Here is an 18,974-nt window from a genome sequence, read left to right on the forward strand (position 1 = left end):
CAAAGAAAAATGGGGAGAGAACTAAAATGAAGTTTAAGGATTTCAGCAATACAGTAAGAGTAGAATGTAAAGAACATTACACTTCAAATCCCAACTCCCATTACTAATAGTCTGACTTCAAAGAAGTCATCCAGTCTCACTGGGTCTCAAATTTTCTCACCTGCTTTCTTACTGGACAGGTTACTGCATTCAAAAGATATTTTTTGAAGTGCTCTGAAAACTCACAACTTGTCATACAAATTATATCACCAAGGGTTCAATGAGAGAAAAAAAGAGGCAGGTTATTGGACAAGCCAAGGCTTAAACTCTATTCATGTTCAGTGTTTCAATCTCCCAATACAGTGTGTAATTCTAAATCAGCATTACACTACTTGAAAATACTTCTAACTATAGTCCATACGATTCTCCTGATTAGAAAATACTCAAAGTAAGGAGACTAGCCACCAAACTCCGTCCTAAATGCCCAAAAGGCAACTCCAACCCATTTGCAATTCCCAGAAGAGTTCTATGACACTGACATTTAAAGCAGTCTAATTCTAAACAAAAATGAATCTGAAAGCAAACCTCAATACAAAAGTTGAGTATCAGTGCAACCACCCCCCGGGGCCATTCATGAATTCTGAGAATTCTGAATCCATATAGTTACAGGGTAGATACATTTAATCATGCTCTAATTGAATATCGGACTTGTTTATGGCGACGTTGCTTAGTAACAGATGCACTGCTTGAACCCACTCAGTTTTAGAATTACTCAAGTATTTCGTGTTCACAATCTGAGCAGAGAAGGAACTAGGTCATATGTAAGAGATTCAGGACAAGTCTCTTCTCCTAGACATCTGTAATATTTTAAACAGATTCAACATGACAGCTGCTGACACCAAAGGCTTTTAAAACAGTTGGCATTTTTAAGTGCAAAGTGTCCATTCATGACGGCGAAAAGTCGGACACTTAAGGACTTTGCAGAGTACCCACTTCCGTCCAGCCCACACCAACATACTTCAGACTTTATCGAAGAAATGACAGCAAATTACCACTGCTAAAGCGGTCTTCAAGGCCAGGGAAAACAGGAGCACAAATCAAACGGCAGGCGCTTTAAGTTTAGCCAATTCCTATACAGGCTACACAACCACCCAGCCAAAGGGCATCAAAGAAAAGCTCCATAAAGAGTTTCATGTGCACGGAACCGGCTGCAGAACAAGTACCACAGCCTGCTTTTCCAACAGGCGCTCCTACGACTTTACAAGGAAAACAACAACAAGGGCAAGCTACGGACACGACAGGGATCCCCCAGAACCAGAGGTTACGTACCAGAATCACACCCGGTCCTTGCAACGTGCCACAAAACTTAACCGTGACCGGTGTCTTGGGCGCGCTCACACGGGGGGACACCGCCACCGCGCCAGCCACCGGCACCGCCAGCCAAACTCGGCCCGCGGAGGCATGGGGGCTGAGGGGTGCAGCCGGGGTGGCGGCCCGGCCCGCCGCGCCTGGCGAGTGCCCAAGGCCGCTCGTGCCGCACTCGGAAGAGGAGCGGGAGGCGGAGGGCCGAGCGCACCCGTCCGGATCCCACCCAACCCGGGGGACTCTGAGGTACCCCCAGGAGAGCCCTGAGAGTGCACAGGGCGGCGGCGAACAGCCCCGCTCCTCCTCAGTGGACCGGCCTCCTCAGGGGTGCGGGGACGGCCGCGGAGCCGACCTCCGGCCGGGGAGGGGATGCAGCCTCAGCCCACCGCCCTCCAGCTCCAGCGGAGTCAGTCCCGAGACCTGGCGGCGTGCAAAGCAGGAAGTCCCGCCCCCACGTCGACGTCACCGGCGCCGCGGCCGGAGCCGTTGGAGGGAGGAGGCCGGCAAACCGACGCGGGAAGTGCGGCTGCCGGCCGTGGAGACGCTGAGGCCCGGGTGCCAGAGGAGGGGCCTGAAAAGCCAGACCAGGGGCGTCGCCTCAAGGGCTCATAGAAACGCGCGTCGCTGGAGAGGAACTCGGCCTCCCTCACGCGCGCCCGACGCCGCCGCTCTGTGGGTGTTCCCCGTTTTCGCGCCTCTCGGGCCCTCTTCCCTCCCTTCCTGCAGGGTTTGACTGGAGGGCCTGCCGCCGCCTCCGGCCTCCCAGCCCGCCCGCCCGCCGCCGTGCCTGCGCCCGGTGTGGACGTCGCCTGCCCACCACGCCGGCCTAGGGGCGTCAGCCTGCGAGTGGGGAGCCTCAGGTCAGGGCTAAGTCCCTCCCTGCCCATCACCTCGTGACCCCAAGCTCAGAGCCCGCACAGGACAGCGCGGTCAACTGCTTGGAGGAGGGTGCTAGCTCTTGGAACAGTCACTGGTAACCCAGTATCTCTCATAAATACGAGTATAGATTTAAAAGTTCTTAAAGTATTAGCAAACCGAACTTTGCACTATAGGGGATAAGATACCATGAGGCAAAAAGCACAAAGAAAAACCTGCTCTTAATCAAAATTACAAACGTCGGTGCTTCCATTAACACTTGGGAGAAAATGAAAGGACAACCCGAAGTATTTGGGAGGAAATATTTTGAAATTCATATCTGATAAGAGCTCAGTATTCAGAATAAATCAAGACTTCTTAGAATTCAGTAACAAAAAGAGAACTTTAAAAAGGACAAAGAATTTAAATAGATGTTTTTCAAAAAAAACAAAGGATATGGCAGTAAGTACATGAAAAGATGCTCAGCACCATCAGCCATTAGGGAAATGCAAATCCAAACCTCAATGAACGAGGCAGACAATAGCGTGGATGTGGATATGGATAGAGTGGAACTCTCATATCCTAGAGGTGGGTATGTAAGTGGTGGGGCTGCCTTGGGAATATTGTGGCAGCTCTTCAAAAAGTTAAACCTATGAATTATGACCCAACAACTCCATTCCTAGATAAATGCCCATGTGAGTTGGAAGTATATGTTCACTCAAAAACTGACAAATGTTCATAGCAGCACTAGTCATAAAAAGGTGGAAACGTAAGTGCCTGTCAACCAGTGCATGAATAAACAAAATGTGGTATGTCCATACAAGGATACATCAAAAACTTAATGGAAACTTTGTGTTATGAAAAAAACTATGCGCAAATTTTTTTTTTCACAAAATCTTTTTTCAATGTGAAAGCCTACTCAGTTATTTTTCTGGCTAGTAACCATCTTTTCGTTTTTCTGTGAACTTTTGAAAGTATGACAGAGCTCCCATATGCTAATTCAAATGACCACCAGGCCTGAGGACTGAAGCCAGAAGCTGGGAACTCAACTCCCATATCACATGTGGGCAGCAGGAACCCAACTACTGACCCATCACCCTTGCTCACCAGGGTACACATTAGTAGGAAGCTGGAATCAGGACCCAGAGAACAGAATCAAACCCCAGTACTCCAATGTGGGATGTGGACTTTCTAAACGGTGTGTTAACTGCAAGTTTATATGGCCACATTCAGCCTCCGCCATGAGCTATTTGAAGTATCCTCATACAATAGAATATTGTTCAGACATAGGAATGAAGTATTGATCCATGCTAACACATCATTAACCCTTAAACATGTTATATACTAAGTGAGAGTATTTATGACTCCATTTATTTGAAATGTCCAAGATAATCTATAGGAAAAGAATGCAGATTAATGGTTGGTTGTCAGGGGCTGAGATAATGAATAATAACTGCTAATAAATACAGTGTATCTGGAGTGATAACTGCACAACCATCTAAAAATCGCTAGATTATATACTTTAAAAAGAGTGAATTTTGTGATTTGAAAACTTATCTCAAAAATATTGGGAAGAAAAAAGAAGTAAAACTGTTGTTCCCAGACAGTATGATTGTATATATACAAAAGCCTAGGGCCGGCACCGTGGCTCAATAGGCTAATCCTCCACCTTGCGGTGCCAGCACACCGGGTTCTAGTCCCGGTCGGGGCGCCGGATTCTGTCCCGGTTGCCCCTCTTCCAGGCCAGCTCTCTGCTATGGCCTGGGAGTGCAATGGAGGATGGCCCAAGTGCTTGGGCCCTGCACCCCATGGGAGACCAGGAGAAGCACCTGGCTTCTGGCTTCGGATCAGCGCAATGCGCCGGCCGCAGCAGCCATTGGAGGGTGAACCAACAGCAAAAAGGAAGACCTTTCTAGACCTTTCTCTCTCTCTCTCTCTCACTGTCCACTTCCTGTCCAAAAAAAAAAAAAAAAAAAAAAAGCCTATTGGACATTCAAAATGGCTAGTAGAGTAAGTTGATTTAGCAAATCACAATTTTGATAATGTAGAGGTCAGCAGTGAGACAGTTGTTACCAATATGAAGGTGCAGAGACTTTCAAAGAAGAGCTGTATAACATAACAGTGGGTGAGACATTTCCCAGAAAAAAAAAAAAAATGTCAATAAAATGAGCTTGTTCTGGAAGCACATGCCAGAGCATATACATTTCCCAGGAGTACTAGACAAGGCAGGCATTGGGGCACAGAGAGTTAAACTGCTGCTTAGGATACTCACATCCCAAATTGGAGTGCCTGGTTGACTCCCAGATACTCCATGGTTTCAATCCAGCTTCCTGCTAACTGCCCAGGAGGTAGTAGATGATGACCCAATTACTTGGGTTCCTGCTATCCATGTAGGAGACCCAAATGGAGTTTCTGGGTTCTGGCTTGGCCCATCCTAGCCCTGGCTGCTGCAGGCATTTGGAGAATGAACCAGTGGATGGAAGATCTTTATGTGTGTGTTTCTTTGTCTATCCCTCTTTATCTGTCACTCTGCCTTTCAAATCTTTAAAAATTTATTTCAAAGTCAGAGGGACAGAGAAATCTATCTGCTGATTCACTCCCCAGATGGTCACAATGGCCATGGTCAGGCCAAAGCCCAGGAGCCTGGAACTCTATCCAGGTCTCTCTTGTGGGTGGCAGGAGCCCAGGTACTTGGGCAATTTTCCGCTGCTTTCCCAGGCATATTAGCAGGGAGCTCTATCAGAAGCTGAACAGTAGGGACTCAAACCAGTACTCATTTGGGATGCACGCATTGTAGGCTGTGGCTTAAAAAAAAAAAAAAAAAAAAAATCCAAGACAATGCCAAGATTCAAGGCTTTCAAACATCATATAACGCTGTTTGGGGTGGAAATGTTACAGCATTCAAACTAATAACTTTTCTGCTCTACCACTCAGAAAAACCCTGGAGTATTCAAGAATGAATGCATATGCTTCCTGTTTACTATTGCCATAACAAAGTCAGGATGAACACGAGCATTTTTTTTGAAGTCTGGTTTTTGAACTGTTTTATTCTATGGGCAAGAGAAGCTGTAATCAAAACAACATCTCATTCAATATTACTCTGATCTTACACAATGCTCCAGGGCATCCACAGCATATTGGTGTCCTGCATCCTAATAAAGGTTATGTACTTAGAACTAAATGTATTCAACCAGTGGACCAATGTGCAATAGCTGCGTTCAGAGGGTACTGTGTATGTCAGATGTATATAAAGGTATACAAGTTATTGCAGCAGATGATTTGATTCTTAAAAATTTGGGATGAGGGCCGGCGCCGTGGCTCACTAGGCTAATCCTCCCCCTTGTGGCACCGGCACACCAGGTTATAGTCCCGGTCGGGGCGCCGGATTCTGTCCCGGGTGCCCCTCTTCCAGGCCAGCTCTCTGCTGTGGCCAGGGAGTGCAGTGGAGGATGGCCCAAGTGCTTGGGCCCTGCACCCCATAGGAGACCAGGATAAGTACCTGGCTCCTGCCATCGGATCAGTGTGGTGCACCGGCCGCAGTGCGCCGGCCACAGCGGCCATTGGAGGGTGAACCAACGGCAAAGGAAGACCTGTCTCTCTGTCTCTCTCACTGTCCACTCTGCCTGTCAAAAAAAAAAAATTGGGGATGAAATGTTTGGCTTTTTTAATTTTTGTCTATTTGCTTGAAAGGGAGGGGTGGGAGTGGGGGGATGTCTTTGCAAATACCCATAATAGCTGGCGTAGGGCCAGGCAGAAGCCAAGAGCTTAGTGTCTCCCCCATGAGTAGCAGAGATCCGACTACTTCAGTGGTCATGTGCTGCTTCCCTAGGAGCAGAGCTGGGACTCAAACCCATGTGCTGTGACATGGGATGGAGGTGTCCCACGCAGCATCTTCACTGCTCTAGTGAAACGCTTGCCCCTTGTAAGGTTTTGACTTTCTAAATGCCATCTAGTACATTTTTACTGCAGCATGAAGAGCAGTCACACAGCAGCACATGAGTAATATTTTGAAGAAAGTTTTGAAGACATATGTGAACACATTCAAGCTTTAATAAAGATTCTGCTTTTGATGAAATGGTAAGAAAGATATTAGTGCGTAGAAAACAGATAGAATTTCACATTGATGAAGAGGTTATTCATGACTTGATTGGCAATGAGACTGAAAAAATTTTCAGTGAGAAGCTGACCAAACAGGAGAAAAAGAAGTAATTAAACATTTCAGAAAATGTTATATTTGAGACACCAAGAAAGTTCATAGCAAAGAAACTTGCTACTGTCCTCAGTGGTATACAGAGGTTAGAAGAAAAGAAAGTCGGGCCGGGGCCGCGGCTCACTAGGCTAATCCCCCGCCTTGTGGCGCCAGCACACCAGGTTCTAGTCCCGGTCAGGGCGCCGGATCCTGTCCCGGTTGCTCCTCTTCCAGGCCAGCCCTCTGCTATGGCCCGGGAGTGCAGTGGAGGATGGCCCGAGTACTTGGGCCTTGCACCTGCGTGGGAGACCAGAAGCACCTGGCTCCTGGCTTCGGATCAGCGTGAAGCGCCAGCCGCGGCAGCCATTGAAGGGTGAACCAATGGCAAAAAGGAAGACCTTTCTGTCTCTCTCACTGTCCACTCTGCCTGTCAAAAAGAAAAAAAAAAAAAAAAAAGAAATGAAAGTCAGTTATGAGAGATTTGCAAGGGCTGGACCTACAGAATGTTCTTGCTTGCCACAGACAGGTGTGTGATGAGAAGAAACAAACTGTACAGTCAAAACTATCTTTCTCTGCTTATTAGACCATCAATAAACACTGCTGCTGTCCAGTGCTTCCTACTAGCTATTCCCACACCTCATCAGAAGAGAGATGAATGACCACGTGCTGTAGTATCCCCAACATCCAACAATTTTGGTTCAATGCTTCAAACATTCTTCAGGCCCAGTGTGTGCTTTCAGCTGTGTGTGTGAATTGTGAGTACCTCTACAGCCCTTCTGTTTCTCACTTTCAGTATGGTATCCATAAATTTTATTAGGTACTCAGCATTTCATTATATAACAGGCTTTATGAAGGGTGATTCTGCTCAGCAGTGGGGTACTGTAAGTGTTCTGAGCATGTTTCAAGTAGGTGAGGTTGAGCTATGATGTCTAGTAGATTAGGTTTGTTGAACACATTTCCAACATAACAGTACTTTCAACTTTGGACTTACATGACATAACCCCATCTAGAGCCAAGGAATATTTGTAAATGGAAACATCTCATGCGCATGGTTTGGAAGACTTGATGTCAATACTGTCCAAAACAATCCACAGAGTCAGTGCAGCACAGATTAAAATCCCTATGGCATTTTATGCAAAAACAAAACAAACAAACTAAAAAAACACCTCCTAACATTCATATGAAATCTTAAGGGGTATTTTAATAGCCAAAACAATCTCTTTTTATAAACATCCATTAATTTTTATTTAATTTGACAAAGTCTGCATTAAAATATAGGTAATAAAATCTGAGTTTATAGTGAATCTGATAAATTAAAATCTACAGCTTCTAGCATATTATGTAAGAAATATCAAATGAGAGGGAAATGAAAGCATCAGATGCAGATATTCCTGGCAAAGGGGGAATTATACCTGCAGGTGAGGTCCAAAGTGTGCAGCCTGGGGCTGGCACTGTGGCATAGTGGGTAAAGCACCACCTGCAGTGCCAGCATCACATGTGGGCACCGGTTCAAGTCTTGGCTGCTCCACTTCTTATCCAGCTCTCTGCTATGGCCTGGGAAAGCAGTAGATGATGGCCTAAGTCCTTGGGCCCCTGCACCCACGTGGGAGACCCAGAGGAAGCTCCAGTCTCCTGGCTTTGGCTCAGCGCAGCTCTGGCCATTACGGCCAATTAGGGAGTGAACCAGTGGATGGAAGATCTGTCTCTCTCTCTGCCTTTCCTTCTCTCTCTGTGTAACTCTGACAAATATATAAATAAAAATCTCAAAAAATATGCAGCCCATAAAAGAATCCTAGAGGAAATTTTTGACTGATGTGGGTGAAATGTTTTGCCTTTTGTGGAGGAAAAGAGGTGAAAAGGAATAGGAATTCAGGGGCTGGCACTGTGGCTTAGCAGGTAAAACCGCCACCTGCAGTGCCGGCATTCCTTTTGGGTGCCGGTTTGAGTCCTGGTTGCTCCACTTCTGACCCAGCTCTCTGCCATGGCCTGGGAAAGCAGTGGAAGATGGCCCAAGTCCTTGGGCCCCTGCACCCACTTGGGAGAACTGGAAGAAGCTCCTGGCCCCTGACTTGGGATCAGCGCAATTCCAGCCATTGTAGCCAATTGGGGAGTGAACCAGTGGATGGAAGATTTCATTCTCTCTCTCTCTCTCTCTCTCTCTCTTTCTCTGTCTCTCCTTCTCTGTGTAACCCATTCAAATAAATCTTTTTTAAAAAAAAAGGAGTAGGAATTCAAAGATATGTGCAAAATGGCTTTTCCATTTCAAAACTGTAATATTTCAATCATGGCCCTAGAACTTTTGAGGAAAAAAAAAAAAAAACCTTAACCAGAGTAGGCTCACTGCATAATTCTTAACTAATTATGTACAATTTTCAAATAATGAAGCAGCCTTAAAGAATAATTTCATGTTAACATGACTGTGTTTTTATTCTGGCCTTCCCGGGCTGGATCTATTTCCGCATCACAGGGACAGTTTTCCACAGTTTCTCGGGAACCCTCCTCTGATTCTTCAAACACCTTCTATAAAGGAATCCTCAAGAAGCTTGTCTCCATACAGTCAGTATTGTAAACCTCTCCTGGCTGAAATGAACTACCCTTTTTGTAGCTATATTCAAGGCTCTTTAGTTCAGGGGCTTATAAAGAAAGTTTTGATTCTTTCATTCAAAGGACAGTAGGCATCACTATAATTTATTACTTTTTAACACTACTGACTTACCTATTGTTTGTTTTAACTGTTCTATTGTTAAACTGTACTGGTGACAACCCTCTCTTATTGGCTACTCTAGTCCATCTCCTTCAGAGACCCCTGATCACATAAATCCCTGTTTGAAGTTCTTCCATACACGTCCCAAATCATAAGGAAAAACAAAACTTCATCTAGCTGATAATATTGAATTCCATCTTTAGCCTTCTCTTCAACCCATGAGTTAATAAAAGTTTGTTTTTTTATCTTCATCTGAATAAAAAAGCAACATCCCAACAGCTATTGTTGTTCCTAAAGTTAATCCTAAGGCAAACAAGGTGTCAGTAAATGCAGCTAATTCAGAGGGAAAAATCTGAAAAGGATCTCTGGGCTGTACTCATGTCAGTCTTCACTGTGTTCCACCCAAAGAAGAGCCAATTAGAAAGATGTAGGCCGGCGCCGCGGCTCACTAGGCTAATCCTCCGCCTTGCGGCGCTGGCACACGGGTTCTAGTCCCGGTCAGGGCGCCGGATTCTGTCCCGGTTGCCCCTCTTCCAGGACAGCTCTCTGCTGTGGCCAGGGAGTGCAGTGGAGGATGGCCCAAGTGCTTGGGCCCTGCACCCCATGGGAGACCAGGATAAGTACCTGGCTCCTGCCATAGGATCAGCGTGGTGCGCCGGCTGCAGCGCCATTGGAGGGTGAACCAAGGCAAAGGAAGACCTTTCTCTCTGTCTCTCTCTCTCTCACTGTCCACTCTGCCTGTCAAAAAAAAAAAAAAAAAATGTATGTAAACAGTCATAACAAAAAGAAGCATGGATACAACCTAGCAGTGCTAACAGCAGAAACAGTATTAAAGAAGCATGGCTTTGGTAACCACAACCGTTGTTGATCCAAGGGAAGTGATGGTCCATCTTCAACACACATCTGCTACACTTTCTACAGTGATGGTAGTGTGGTGCTTTGTATGCTTTACAAGACTTTACAATACTGGAGATATGTGGTATCCTGAGAATTTTCTGGCTTTTTCCCCAGAGAGATGAAGCCAGGACCAACAAACATGGCACTAAAGTAATTATAACGAATCATGACAGGGGGCCAGTGCTGTGGGCACCAGTTTAAGACCCAGCTGTTCCACTTCCAATCCAGCTCTCTGCTGTGGCATGGGAAAGCAGTAGAAAATGGGTCAAATCCTTGGGCCCCTATACCTTCGTGGGAGACTGGAATAAGCTCCGGGCTCCTGGCCTCTGGCTTAGGATCAGCTCATCTCAGGCCACTGTGGCCATTTGGGGAGTGAACCAGCAGATGGAAGACACATTCATTTTCTCTCTCTCTCTCTCTCCCCCTCCCTCCCTCCCTCCCTCCTGACTTTCTTTCTCCCTCTCTTCCTCCCTCCCTCTGCCTTTCAAATAAATATATCTTAAAAACAAATCATGAAAATACAATTCACCAACATGATGAAATTCACACTTCCTCCAGTTGTATATAGGGGCCAATACCACAGCACAGAGTTGATCATGGCCATTGTTTAACAAATTGCTTTAACACTAAGGACTATGGTGGGATCCCAATGACACAGAGCTTTTCAAACTTGATAACTGAGCAGAATATACCGATTTTTGGAAGGGAAGAAAGCCTTCTGACTTCTAAAGAATTAAAGATTTTGCTGCTCCACTTCTGATCCAGCTCTTTGCTATGGCCTGGGAAAGCACAAGATGGCCCAGGTGATTGGGCCCCTGCACCTGTGTGGGAGACCTGGAGGAGGCTCCTGGCTCCTGGCTTCAGATCAGCGCAGCTTCAGCCATTGCAGCCATCTGGGGAGTGAACCGGGGATGGAAGATGTCTGTGTCTACCTCTCTCTGTAACTCTTTAAAAATAAATAAAATAACTTCAAAAGTTATCGAAACTTTTTTTTTTTTTTTTTTTTTTTGGACAGGCAGAGTAGACAGAGACAGAGAGAAAGGTCTTCCTTTGCCGTTGGTTTACCCTCCAATGGCGCTGCAGCCAGCACACCACGCTGATCCGATGGCAGGAGCCAGGTACTTATCCTGGTCTCCCATGGGGTGCAGGGCCCAAGCACTTGGGCCATCCTCCACTGCACTCCCTGGCCACAGCAGAGAGCTGGCCTGGAAGAGGGGCAACCGGGACAGAATCCGGCACCCCGACCGGGACTAGAACCCGGTGTCCCGGCACCGCAAGGAGGAGAATTAGCCTAGTGAGCCACGGCGCCAGCCCACAAAACTATGCTAATTAAAAGTGTGGTACTGTTCTGCAGACAGACATAGATGAGTGGAACAGAATAAACTGTCCAAAAATAAACCCCCTTATGTATGGTCAGATGGTTTTTGACAAGGATGCAAAGACCATTCAGTGGAGTAAAGAAGAGCCTTTTCAGTTAATAGTGCTGGGGAGCTAGCACCGTGGCTCAGCGGGTTAAGCTGCTGTCTGCAGTGCCAGAATCCCATATAGGTGCCAGTTCAAGCCCTAACTGCTCCACTTCCTACCCAGCTCCCTACTAATGCTCCTGGGAATGCAGCAGAGGATAACCCAAGTGCTTGGGCCCTTGCACTCACACGGGAGACAGAAGAAGCTCCTGGCTCCTGACTTCAGACCAGCCCAGCTCTAGGCATTGTGGCCATTTGGGGAATGAATGAGCAGATGGAAAACCTCTGTCCTCTTTCTGTGTCTCTTTCAAATAAACAAATGTTGTTGTTTTTTTTTTAATAAATAGTATTGGGAAAACTGGATCTCCACAAGCAGTACATTGAAATCAGACCCTTACCTAAATAACTAGGAAACCTAAATGTAAGTATTGAAACTATAAAATTTTAGAAGAAAACATAGACAAAAATCTTCATGGCATTGGATTTGGCAATGATTTCTTGGTTATGACACCACAGGCCCAATCAACAGAAGTTAAACAAATTTCATCGCATTACAAATTTTCAAATTTTGTGCATAAAAAGACATGATCAACAGAGTAAAAAGGCAACCCATAGGAGAAAACATTTACAAATAATATATGTGATAAAGGATTAATATCCAAAATATATAGAGAAATCCCAAAAGTCAGCAAGAAAAAAATATAATTTTAAAGTGGGCAAAGAGCTTGAACAAGCATTTTTCCAACAAAGGTATAGAAATTGTCAGTAGATGTGTAAGGATGTTTCAGAATTACTAATCATTGGGGAAATGTATATAAAATAGTAAGGTAACACCTAATGCCCATTAAGATGGCTACAATCAAAAAATTACAAATGTTGGCAAAGATGTAGAGAAATTGGAACCCTGGTGCACTGTTGATGGTAAAGTGGCAATCATAGAAAACAGTATGGCAGGGGCCAGTGCTGTGGCATAGCAGATTAAGCCACCACCTCCAGTGCTGGCATCCCATATGGGCACCAGTTTGAGACCCAGCTGCTCCACTTCTTATCCAGCTCTCTGCTATGGCCTAGGAAAGCAGTATAAGATGACTCAAGTCCTTGGGCCCCTTAACCCACATGGGAGACCTAGAAGAAGCTCCTGGCTCTTGGCTTCGGATCAGCACAGCTCCAGTAGTTGTGGCCAATTGGGGAGTGAACCAGCGGATGGAAGACCTCTTTCTCTCTGCCTCTCCTTCTCTCTCTGTGTAACTCTTTAAAAACACAGAAAACAGTATGGCAATTCCTCAAAACCTTAAAAATAGGGGTGGACATTTAGCTTAGCAATTTATAGGCCCAATTTCCTCATGTTGAGTTCCCAGATTCAGTTTCTGGCTTCAGCTCCTGACTCCAAGCTTCTTGCTAATGTAGACTATGGGAGACAATAGTGATGGCTCAAGTAATTGGGTTCCTGCAACCCTTGTGAAGACCTGGATTGCGTTATTGGCTCCAGGCTTTGGCCCAGCCCAGCTCTAGCCATTGCAGACATTTGGGATGTTGAATCAGTGTCTCTGTCTCTCAAAAGATATTTTTAAAATCAAAAGCAGAACTGCCTATGATCTAATAATTCCACTTCTGGATATATTCCTAAAAGAATTGAAAACAATGTCTCAAAAAGATACTGTATACCATGTTCCTAGAATTATTCAAAATAGCTAAAACATGTAAACAACTCGGGCATCCATCCATAGATGACTAGATAAGCAAAATATAATGAATACATACAATGGAATACTATTCAGCTTTACAAAGGAAGGAAATTCTGACATGCTACAACATGGATGAACCCTGAGGACACATAAGTAAAATAAACCAGTCACAAAGACATTGTATGATTCTACTTAGTGAGGTACTTGAAATATTAAAACCATACAGGCAGACTGTAGAATAGAGGTTGCCAGAGGTTGGAGGAGGAGAAAACAGGGAGTTGTTTAATATGTACAATTTTAGCTTTACAAATTGAGGTAGGAGATAGTAATGATAGCACAAAATGAATATATACAATACTACTGAACTATGCACTTGAAAATGCTGAAGAGAGAAATTTTATGTGTATTTTAACACAATTTAAAAATTGGAGGGAAAGTGCTTAATATCTTTAGTTATCAAGGGAATGCAAACTTAAGCCATGCATTTCACACACTTGAAGGGGCTAAAGTCAAAATTTTAACAGCCCAATTATCAGTGAAGATGAGAAAGAGTTGTAACTCATGTATTGCTGATGTGTGTATAAAATACTTTAGAAAACTGCTTGATAATTTATGGTTAAAACATTCATCTACCCTATTCATGTCAATTTTACTTAGTTACCCAAGAGAAAAAATTCAAGTGTAAACTTATACCAAAAAATGTTGAGGGCAACCCCATTCATAATAACCAAAAGCTGTACCAACCTAAATGTACATCAATAGGAGCATAGATAAAATATGAAAATTATATATTCATGCAGTGGAATACAACTCAGCAATAAAAATGAACAAGCTGCCAATGTATCTGACAACATGAGCAAATCTCACAAAATTTTCATTAACATGAGAAGCCAGGCTCAACAGAGAACATTCTGTTTGGCGCTATATGAAATTCAAGTCGTTGTAGCAGACAGCAACAGGAGGGAGCCCAAGGGAACTGTGAGATGACGGAAATTGTCTATATTTTGTTTCAAGTGGTAGTTACAAAGAGTGTGCAGTTGTCAAGACTAATCAAACTAAACATCTAAATATGCATTTTCTATATTGCACAATTTTTTATATATATACACACACACATATATATATGTATACTTATATATAGGTATATTTAAAATGCTAACAGAAAGAAGCATTTCCATTCACTGAAATACTGATGTCTGCTCACAAGGTCACTTCTCATTCTGATACCAAGATACCCACAAAATGTGACTGGTTATCAGAAAGTTCCTTGGTGCACCCACTCAGTGCAAAGGAAAGTTAATTTAGTCCTATCTGGGGTTTCACAACTGTAGATTCAGTCAAAAATATCTGGGGGAAAAATGCCTCTGTACTACACATGTACAGACTTTTTTCTTGTCATTATTCCTAAACAATAGAACAATTACAGAGGTATTTCAAAAAGTTCATTAATAATGGAATCAAAAGATAAGCTTATTTTGTTGCAAAAATTCTTGAAATCTATGTAGTTTTTTCACAGTATGATTCTCCATGAACTATTTGAAGGTTCCCTATAGTTATATAGCATTTACATGTAACATATAGATGATTCAAAGTATATGGGAGGATTATGTAGGTTAGATTCAAATACTATGTCATTTTATATAAGGGACTTAACCATCTACAACCATCTACAGATTTCAATATCTATGTGGTAGGGGAATCCTGAAATCAGTCCCATGCATACTGAGGTTCAACTGTATGTGGTGATCTTGAGGGTTAAATTCCAACTATAGAAAAGCTTAATGTATACTCAATAAAAAAATGGGCTAATTTACTATGAAAAATGAAATAAACAACTGCAGTAAAATAAATGCTTCAATATGTCAATCTAACAAGGTTGACATTGCAAATAAATGGAACAATGGTGTGGGTTTTTTTTTAAGAGTTATTTTATTCAATTGAAAGGCAAAATTACAGAGAGGGAGAGACAGAACGAAATCTTCTATCCACTGTCCCACATCTCCCTCTCCCAAATGGCCATAATGGCTAGGGCTGGGCCAGACCAAAGTCAGGAGACAGGAGCTTCTTCTGGGTCTCCCACATGGGTGCAGGGGCCCAAGAATTGGGGCCATCCTCCACTGCTTTCCCAGGCACACTAGCAGGGAACTGGATCAGAAGTGGAGCACCCGAGACTCGAACCAGTGAATGCCAGCGCTGTAGGTGGTGGCTTTAATCACTATGCCACAATGCTAGCTCCTTAATAATGGAGTCTTTAGGAAAGAAATAAGGAAATTGTCTCGCATGTTTAAATTTTAAGTGAGAAAAAGTGGAATATTTGAGCAAGAAATAGAATGTTTTAGGATATAGGAGTTCTTTTAATAAAGAGTAGGCATTCCAGTACTGCTTTCTATATTTAATGCTTTGTTGCCAGAGCCAGAAATAATGTAAAAGGAATTTAAGCTTGTATTTCAGAATGTCAAGGGAAAGAAGTTATATGTCATTTGGCTTAGTGGTAGACAAAACTGTTTTTGTCTTAAAAGTCCATGGATCTGCATTTTTCAATTTCTTTGCTCCTCTTTCCCTGTTTCTCTTTCATCATTCTAGTTTTCTTTTCCATCCTGTTCTTTCATCCTTTCTTTTTTCTTCTCTAGCCATATTTCTCATCTTTATTTTCATAATGAATCTCCTGAGGAGCCAGTTAGATAACTTTTTCCTAGTTCTCCCCACCCATACACACCTCCATGAACTCTTAAATCACTGATATATTGTATATCTGCTTATGCACTGCATCTTTTTGGAGGACCACAACCGTTGTAATATCAAAGGTTTTTTTTTTAAATCTCCCAGAACTATTTTTTCCCTCTTGGAGGTGCTATCTCCCCACTACAAATGCCTGCCCTGGATAATGAGTTCTTGGAGGGGAAGTGAATGTCCTGCTCACCATCGAATGCCCTGTGCTTAATCTAATGATTGGTACATGATAGGCAACCAGTGAATCAATCAGATGAATGTTACATCAACAGTGAAAAATGACCTCTGCCACAAACTTATCAAACAACTGAACAACTAAAATTATTTTTTCTGACAATGCCATCTGCTACTGAATACAGTACCTCCACATTTAAAGAATGTCATCCAGAGAGTATATGGATGTGACGTGGTGGAAACTTGGAAAGGACCCCAATCACAACAGCAATATAATCATGACCAATTCAAAAGGTAGGTTACATAAGTGGCTACTTCTATCCACTACATACTGATAATTTTCTAGCCACACTTCTAAAAAAGTGATTTCAGCCTAAATTTTTCTCCAAATTCTGGGACTATATAGCCTCTTCGATACTATTAACCCACTAGTCAAATCAGTTTCAGTTGAATCAGAAAAAGGAAAGATACGTGAAAGCAGGGAAGGGAAGAAGTAGAGGAAGTCACAAACTTCTGTTTCTTAATCTAATCTGTAAGATCTTTTCCAGCTCTAAAATTTTGTCATTTTGATGATTAAGCTCTAAGTGAATGGCGCTCAGTGGAAGCACTTCAGAAATCTTTGGTGATGTTATTTGTTGCCCCAAGTTTCAGGGGACAGTTCCAACAGGGACGCTAGACAAAAAGGGACATGGATCAGTTCAAAGTACTTTGGAAAACAGAAACCAAAACAGAATTATACATGCAAGAGACTGGGAGAAATGGCTGTTATGGGGGAGAAGCAGCAAACTGACACAGACACAACACCCCTGTCATAAGACAAAGGGTGATCAGGTGGGGAGAACCTTAGGCTATAGTACACCTCTGAGAAAATCTTGGCCAGGCCAAGAGGGAGCCTCAGAGTGAGGACTGACCATGTGAGAGGTCCCACTTTGATCATATATGGCCTGGCTCTAATACCATTGCTGTGCTCAGCCATTGCTGCAAAGCAGTTCAGGGCAGGGAAGGCAGTAGCATAAATGCTGGGTGAATCCCCAAGATACGGCACCAGGACACTGTCAGCTAACTAGAGACTGTCAGACCAGCAGTCAGTCTGTCAGTCTCTCTCTCTCTCTCTCTCTTTCTCTCTGCAAAATAAAAATGACACTCAGAAATCTTTGTAAAGCAAGAAAACAAGATGATGTAAACAATAATATCTGAGACATGCCAAGGTGACCCTTTCGATGTACCCCCCCCCCCACACACACACACACAACTCTTTTTTTTTTTTTGCAGTTGGGTTAAAGTTGGACACAATCACGAGTTTCAGGAGATGAGGCTTGGGAACTGAGATCCAGCATGGAAAACAAGATGAATGGACTTCTCAGGCTGCCTGAGTATTTATATTGCTGACTAAGTTGCAACACATTTTTCCTTAAAGCCATTTTGGAAGTCTCAAGGAAACATCATCACATCTTTTAAATTTTATGTTCTCAGGAAGGACTGCCTTAGAATTTAACAGAAATGGCTCCACTTGGCCTACAGGATCAATAATCTTATCACAAATCTACCTCACTGACTTCTTATTCAGTGGGTCCCCAACACATTGTTAACTTAATTTTGGTTCACATGTTAGCATCACACCTAACCGTATTTCCAGCTGATTGGCTGCAATCCTGTGCCTGAGTTGTAAGCAATTTTTCACATTTCACATTTTTTTGTTTGAAATCATCATTTCACTATTAACAAATGCTGTATTTCTTTATTTACTTGACCAGTAGCTGCTTCTTTTTTAAAAACAAGATTTCATTTATTTGAAAGGCAGAGAGAGAGAGAGCAAGCAAGCGAGCGCAAGAGAGAGAGAATCTTCCATTCACTGATTTACTCCCCAAGTGGCTACAACAGCCAGGTCTGGGCCAGGCTGAAGCCTGGAGCTGCTTTCAAGTTTCCCACATTGGTGCAGAATGCAAGCAAATGAGCTATCTTCTGCTGCTTTCCCAGGCACATTAGCAGGGAGCTGGATCAGAAGTGGAGCAGGCGGGACAAGAACCAGTACCCATGTGGGATGCTGGCATTGCAGATGGCAGCATAACCCATTACACCAGCTCTTAAGTAGCACTCTTAATAGGTGCCTCTAATAGGTAGAATAGCCAACTTGTACCAGTTTTGTGTAAACTCCAAGAGAAGCTTTTGCTTCTCACACTTAGGCTTTAACTGTTTCTCCTTTCTCTGCAGGGCAGCAATATAGCTCAGGAATAACCAGCCAACACCACTGTCCAGGAAAAGCACTGCTCCCTACAGTTTTCACATGTCCAAATCATGACACAGGCAAGGATGTCCACCACACTGGGAACTTTATCCCATGTCGCCACCTGAGGAATCTTCAGCACTTGAGCCTCCCCTTGGGTCAAAGACAAGCTGTGCCCCACATTCTGTTCGGGATGCTGTCATCCTTGTCACCCAGCTGGTAAGGGATGCATCCCCTAAACTCTGTCTTAACCTCTACCTTCTGAGGTCTCTCCCAGGAGTAGCTGTCAGTCTGTGTCTTCTGCAATAGAGACACCAAGACAAAATTGGCTTTTTAAGAGCTGTATTGAGGGAACTGGCAAGGATCAAGAGGTGAGAGAAGAGTAGGAAGGAAGAGCCTCCTCCTGTGCAGGCAGGGAGGGTGACTGGAAGAGTCTGAGGCTGCAGTGCAGCTCTGAGTCTCAGCCACGCCTGCGCAGAATCCCCAGAACAAGGCTACGTGGTGGAGTCCACACTGGGCAGGAAGGACCTGACTCCTGCCTTTATCAACGAGCTGTCACAGAGACACTCTCACTTAACCAAGAATTGCCCAGTAACCCCCCCCCCCCCCCCGCCACGATATTCCTATTCCAAGTAGATACTTGTAGTTAAAAAAAAAAAAATTGGGGGCCGGCGCCACGGCTCACTAGGCTAATCCTCCGCCTTGCGGC

At 43.8% G+C, this 18,974-nt stretch overlaps 2 protein-coding genes across 6 annotated transcripts in view; one reads left to right on the forward strand and one right to left on the reverse strand.

Moving 5' to 3' along the window:
• The window catches only part of CEP83 (centrosomal protein 83), a 162,301-nt gene extending 160,503 nt beyond the window's left edge, over positions 1-1,798 (reverse strand). For 2 of the 4 annotated variants that reach the window (XR_011380196.1, XR_011380198.1), the window contains exon 1: positions 1,309-1,798. The gene's annotated coding sequence lies outside the window, so the exon portion shown is untranslated. The remainder of the gene's footprint in view (positions 1-1,308) is intronic. The other 2 variants (XM_070052706.1, XM_070052708.1) reach the window with 2 other exon arrangements.
• LOC138844409 (uncharacterized) overlaps positions 828-18,974 on the forward strand; it is a 31,466-nt gene continuing 13,319 nt past the window's right edge. The window contains exons 1-5 of one of the 2 annotated variants that reach the window (XM_070052711.1): positions 828-2,787; positions 6,169-6,276; positions 6,972-7,143; positions 16,227-16,335; positions 18,253-18,484. In XM_070052711.1, the coding sequence (XP_069908812.1) occupies positions 1,172-2,077 (906 nt within the window). In that variant the 5' untranslated portion in view covers positions 828-1,171 and the 3' untranslated portion in view covers positions 2,078-2,787; positions 6,169-6,276; positions 6,972-7,143; positions 16,227-16,335; positions 18,253-18,484. Of the gene's footprint in view, positions 2,788-6,168; positions 6,277-6,576; positions 7,144-16,226; positions 16,336-18,252; positions 18,485-18,974 lie in introns of those variants that run through there. The other variant, XR_011380199.1, reaches the window with a different exon arrangement.

This window comes from Oryctolagus cuniculus, chromosome 11 (assembly GCF_964237555.1).
Source record: "Oryctolagus cuniculus chromosome 11, mOryCun1.1, whole genome shotgun sequence".
Classification (NCBI taxonomy): domain Eukaryota; kingdom Metazoa; phylum Chordata; class Mammalia; order Lagomorpha; family Leporidae; genus Oryctolagus; species Oryctolagus cuniculus.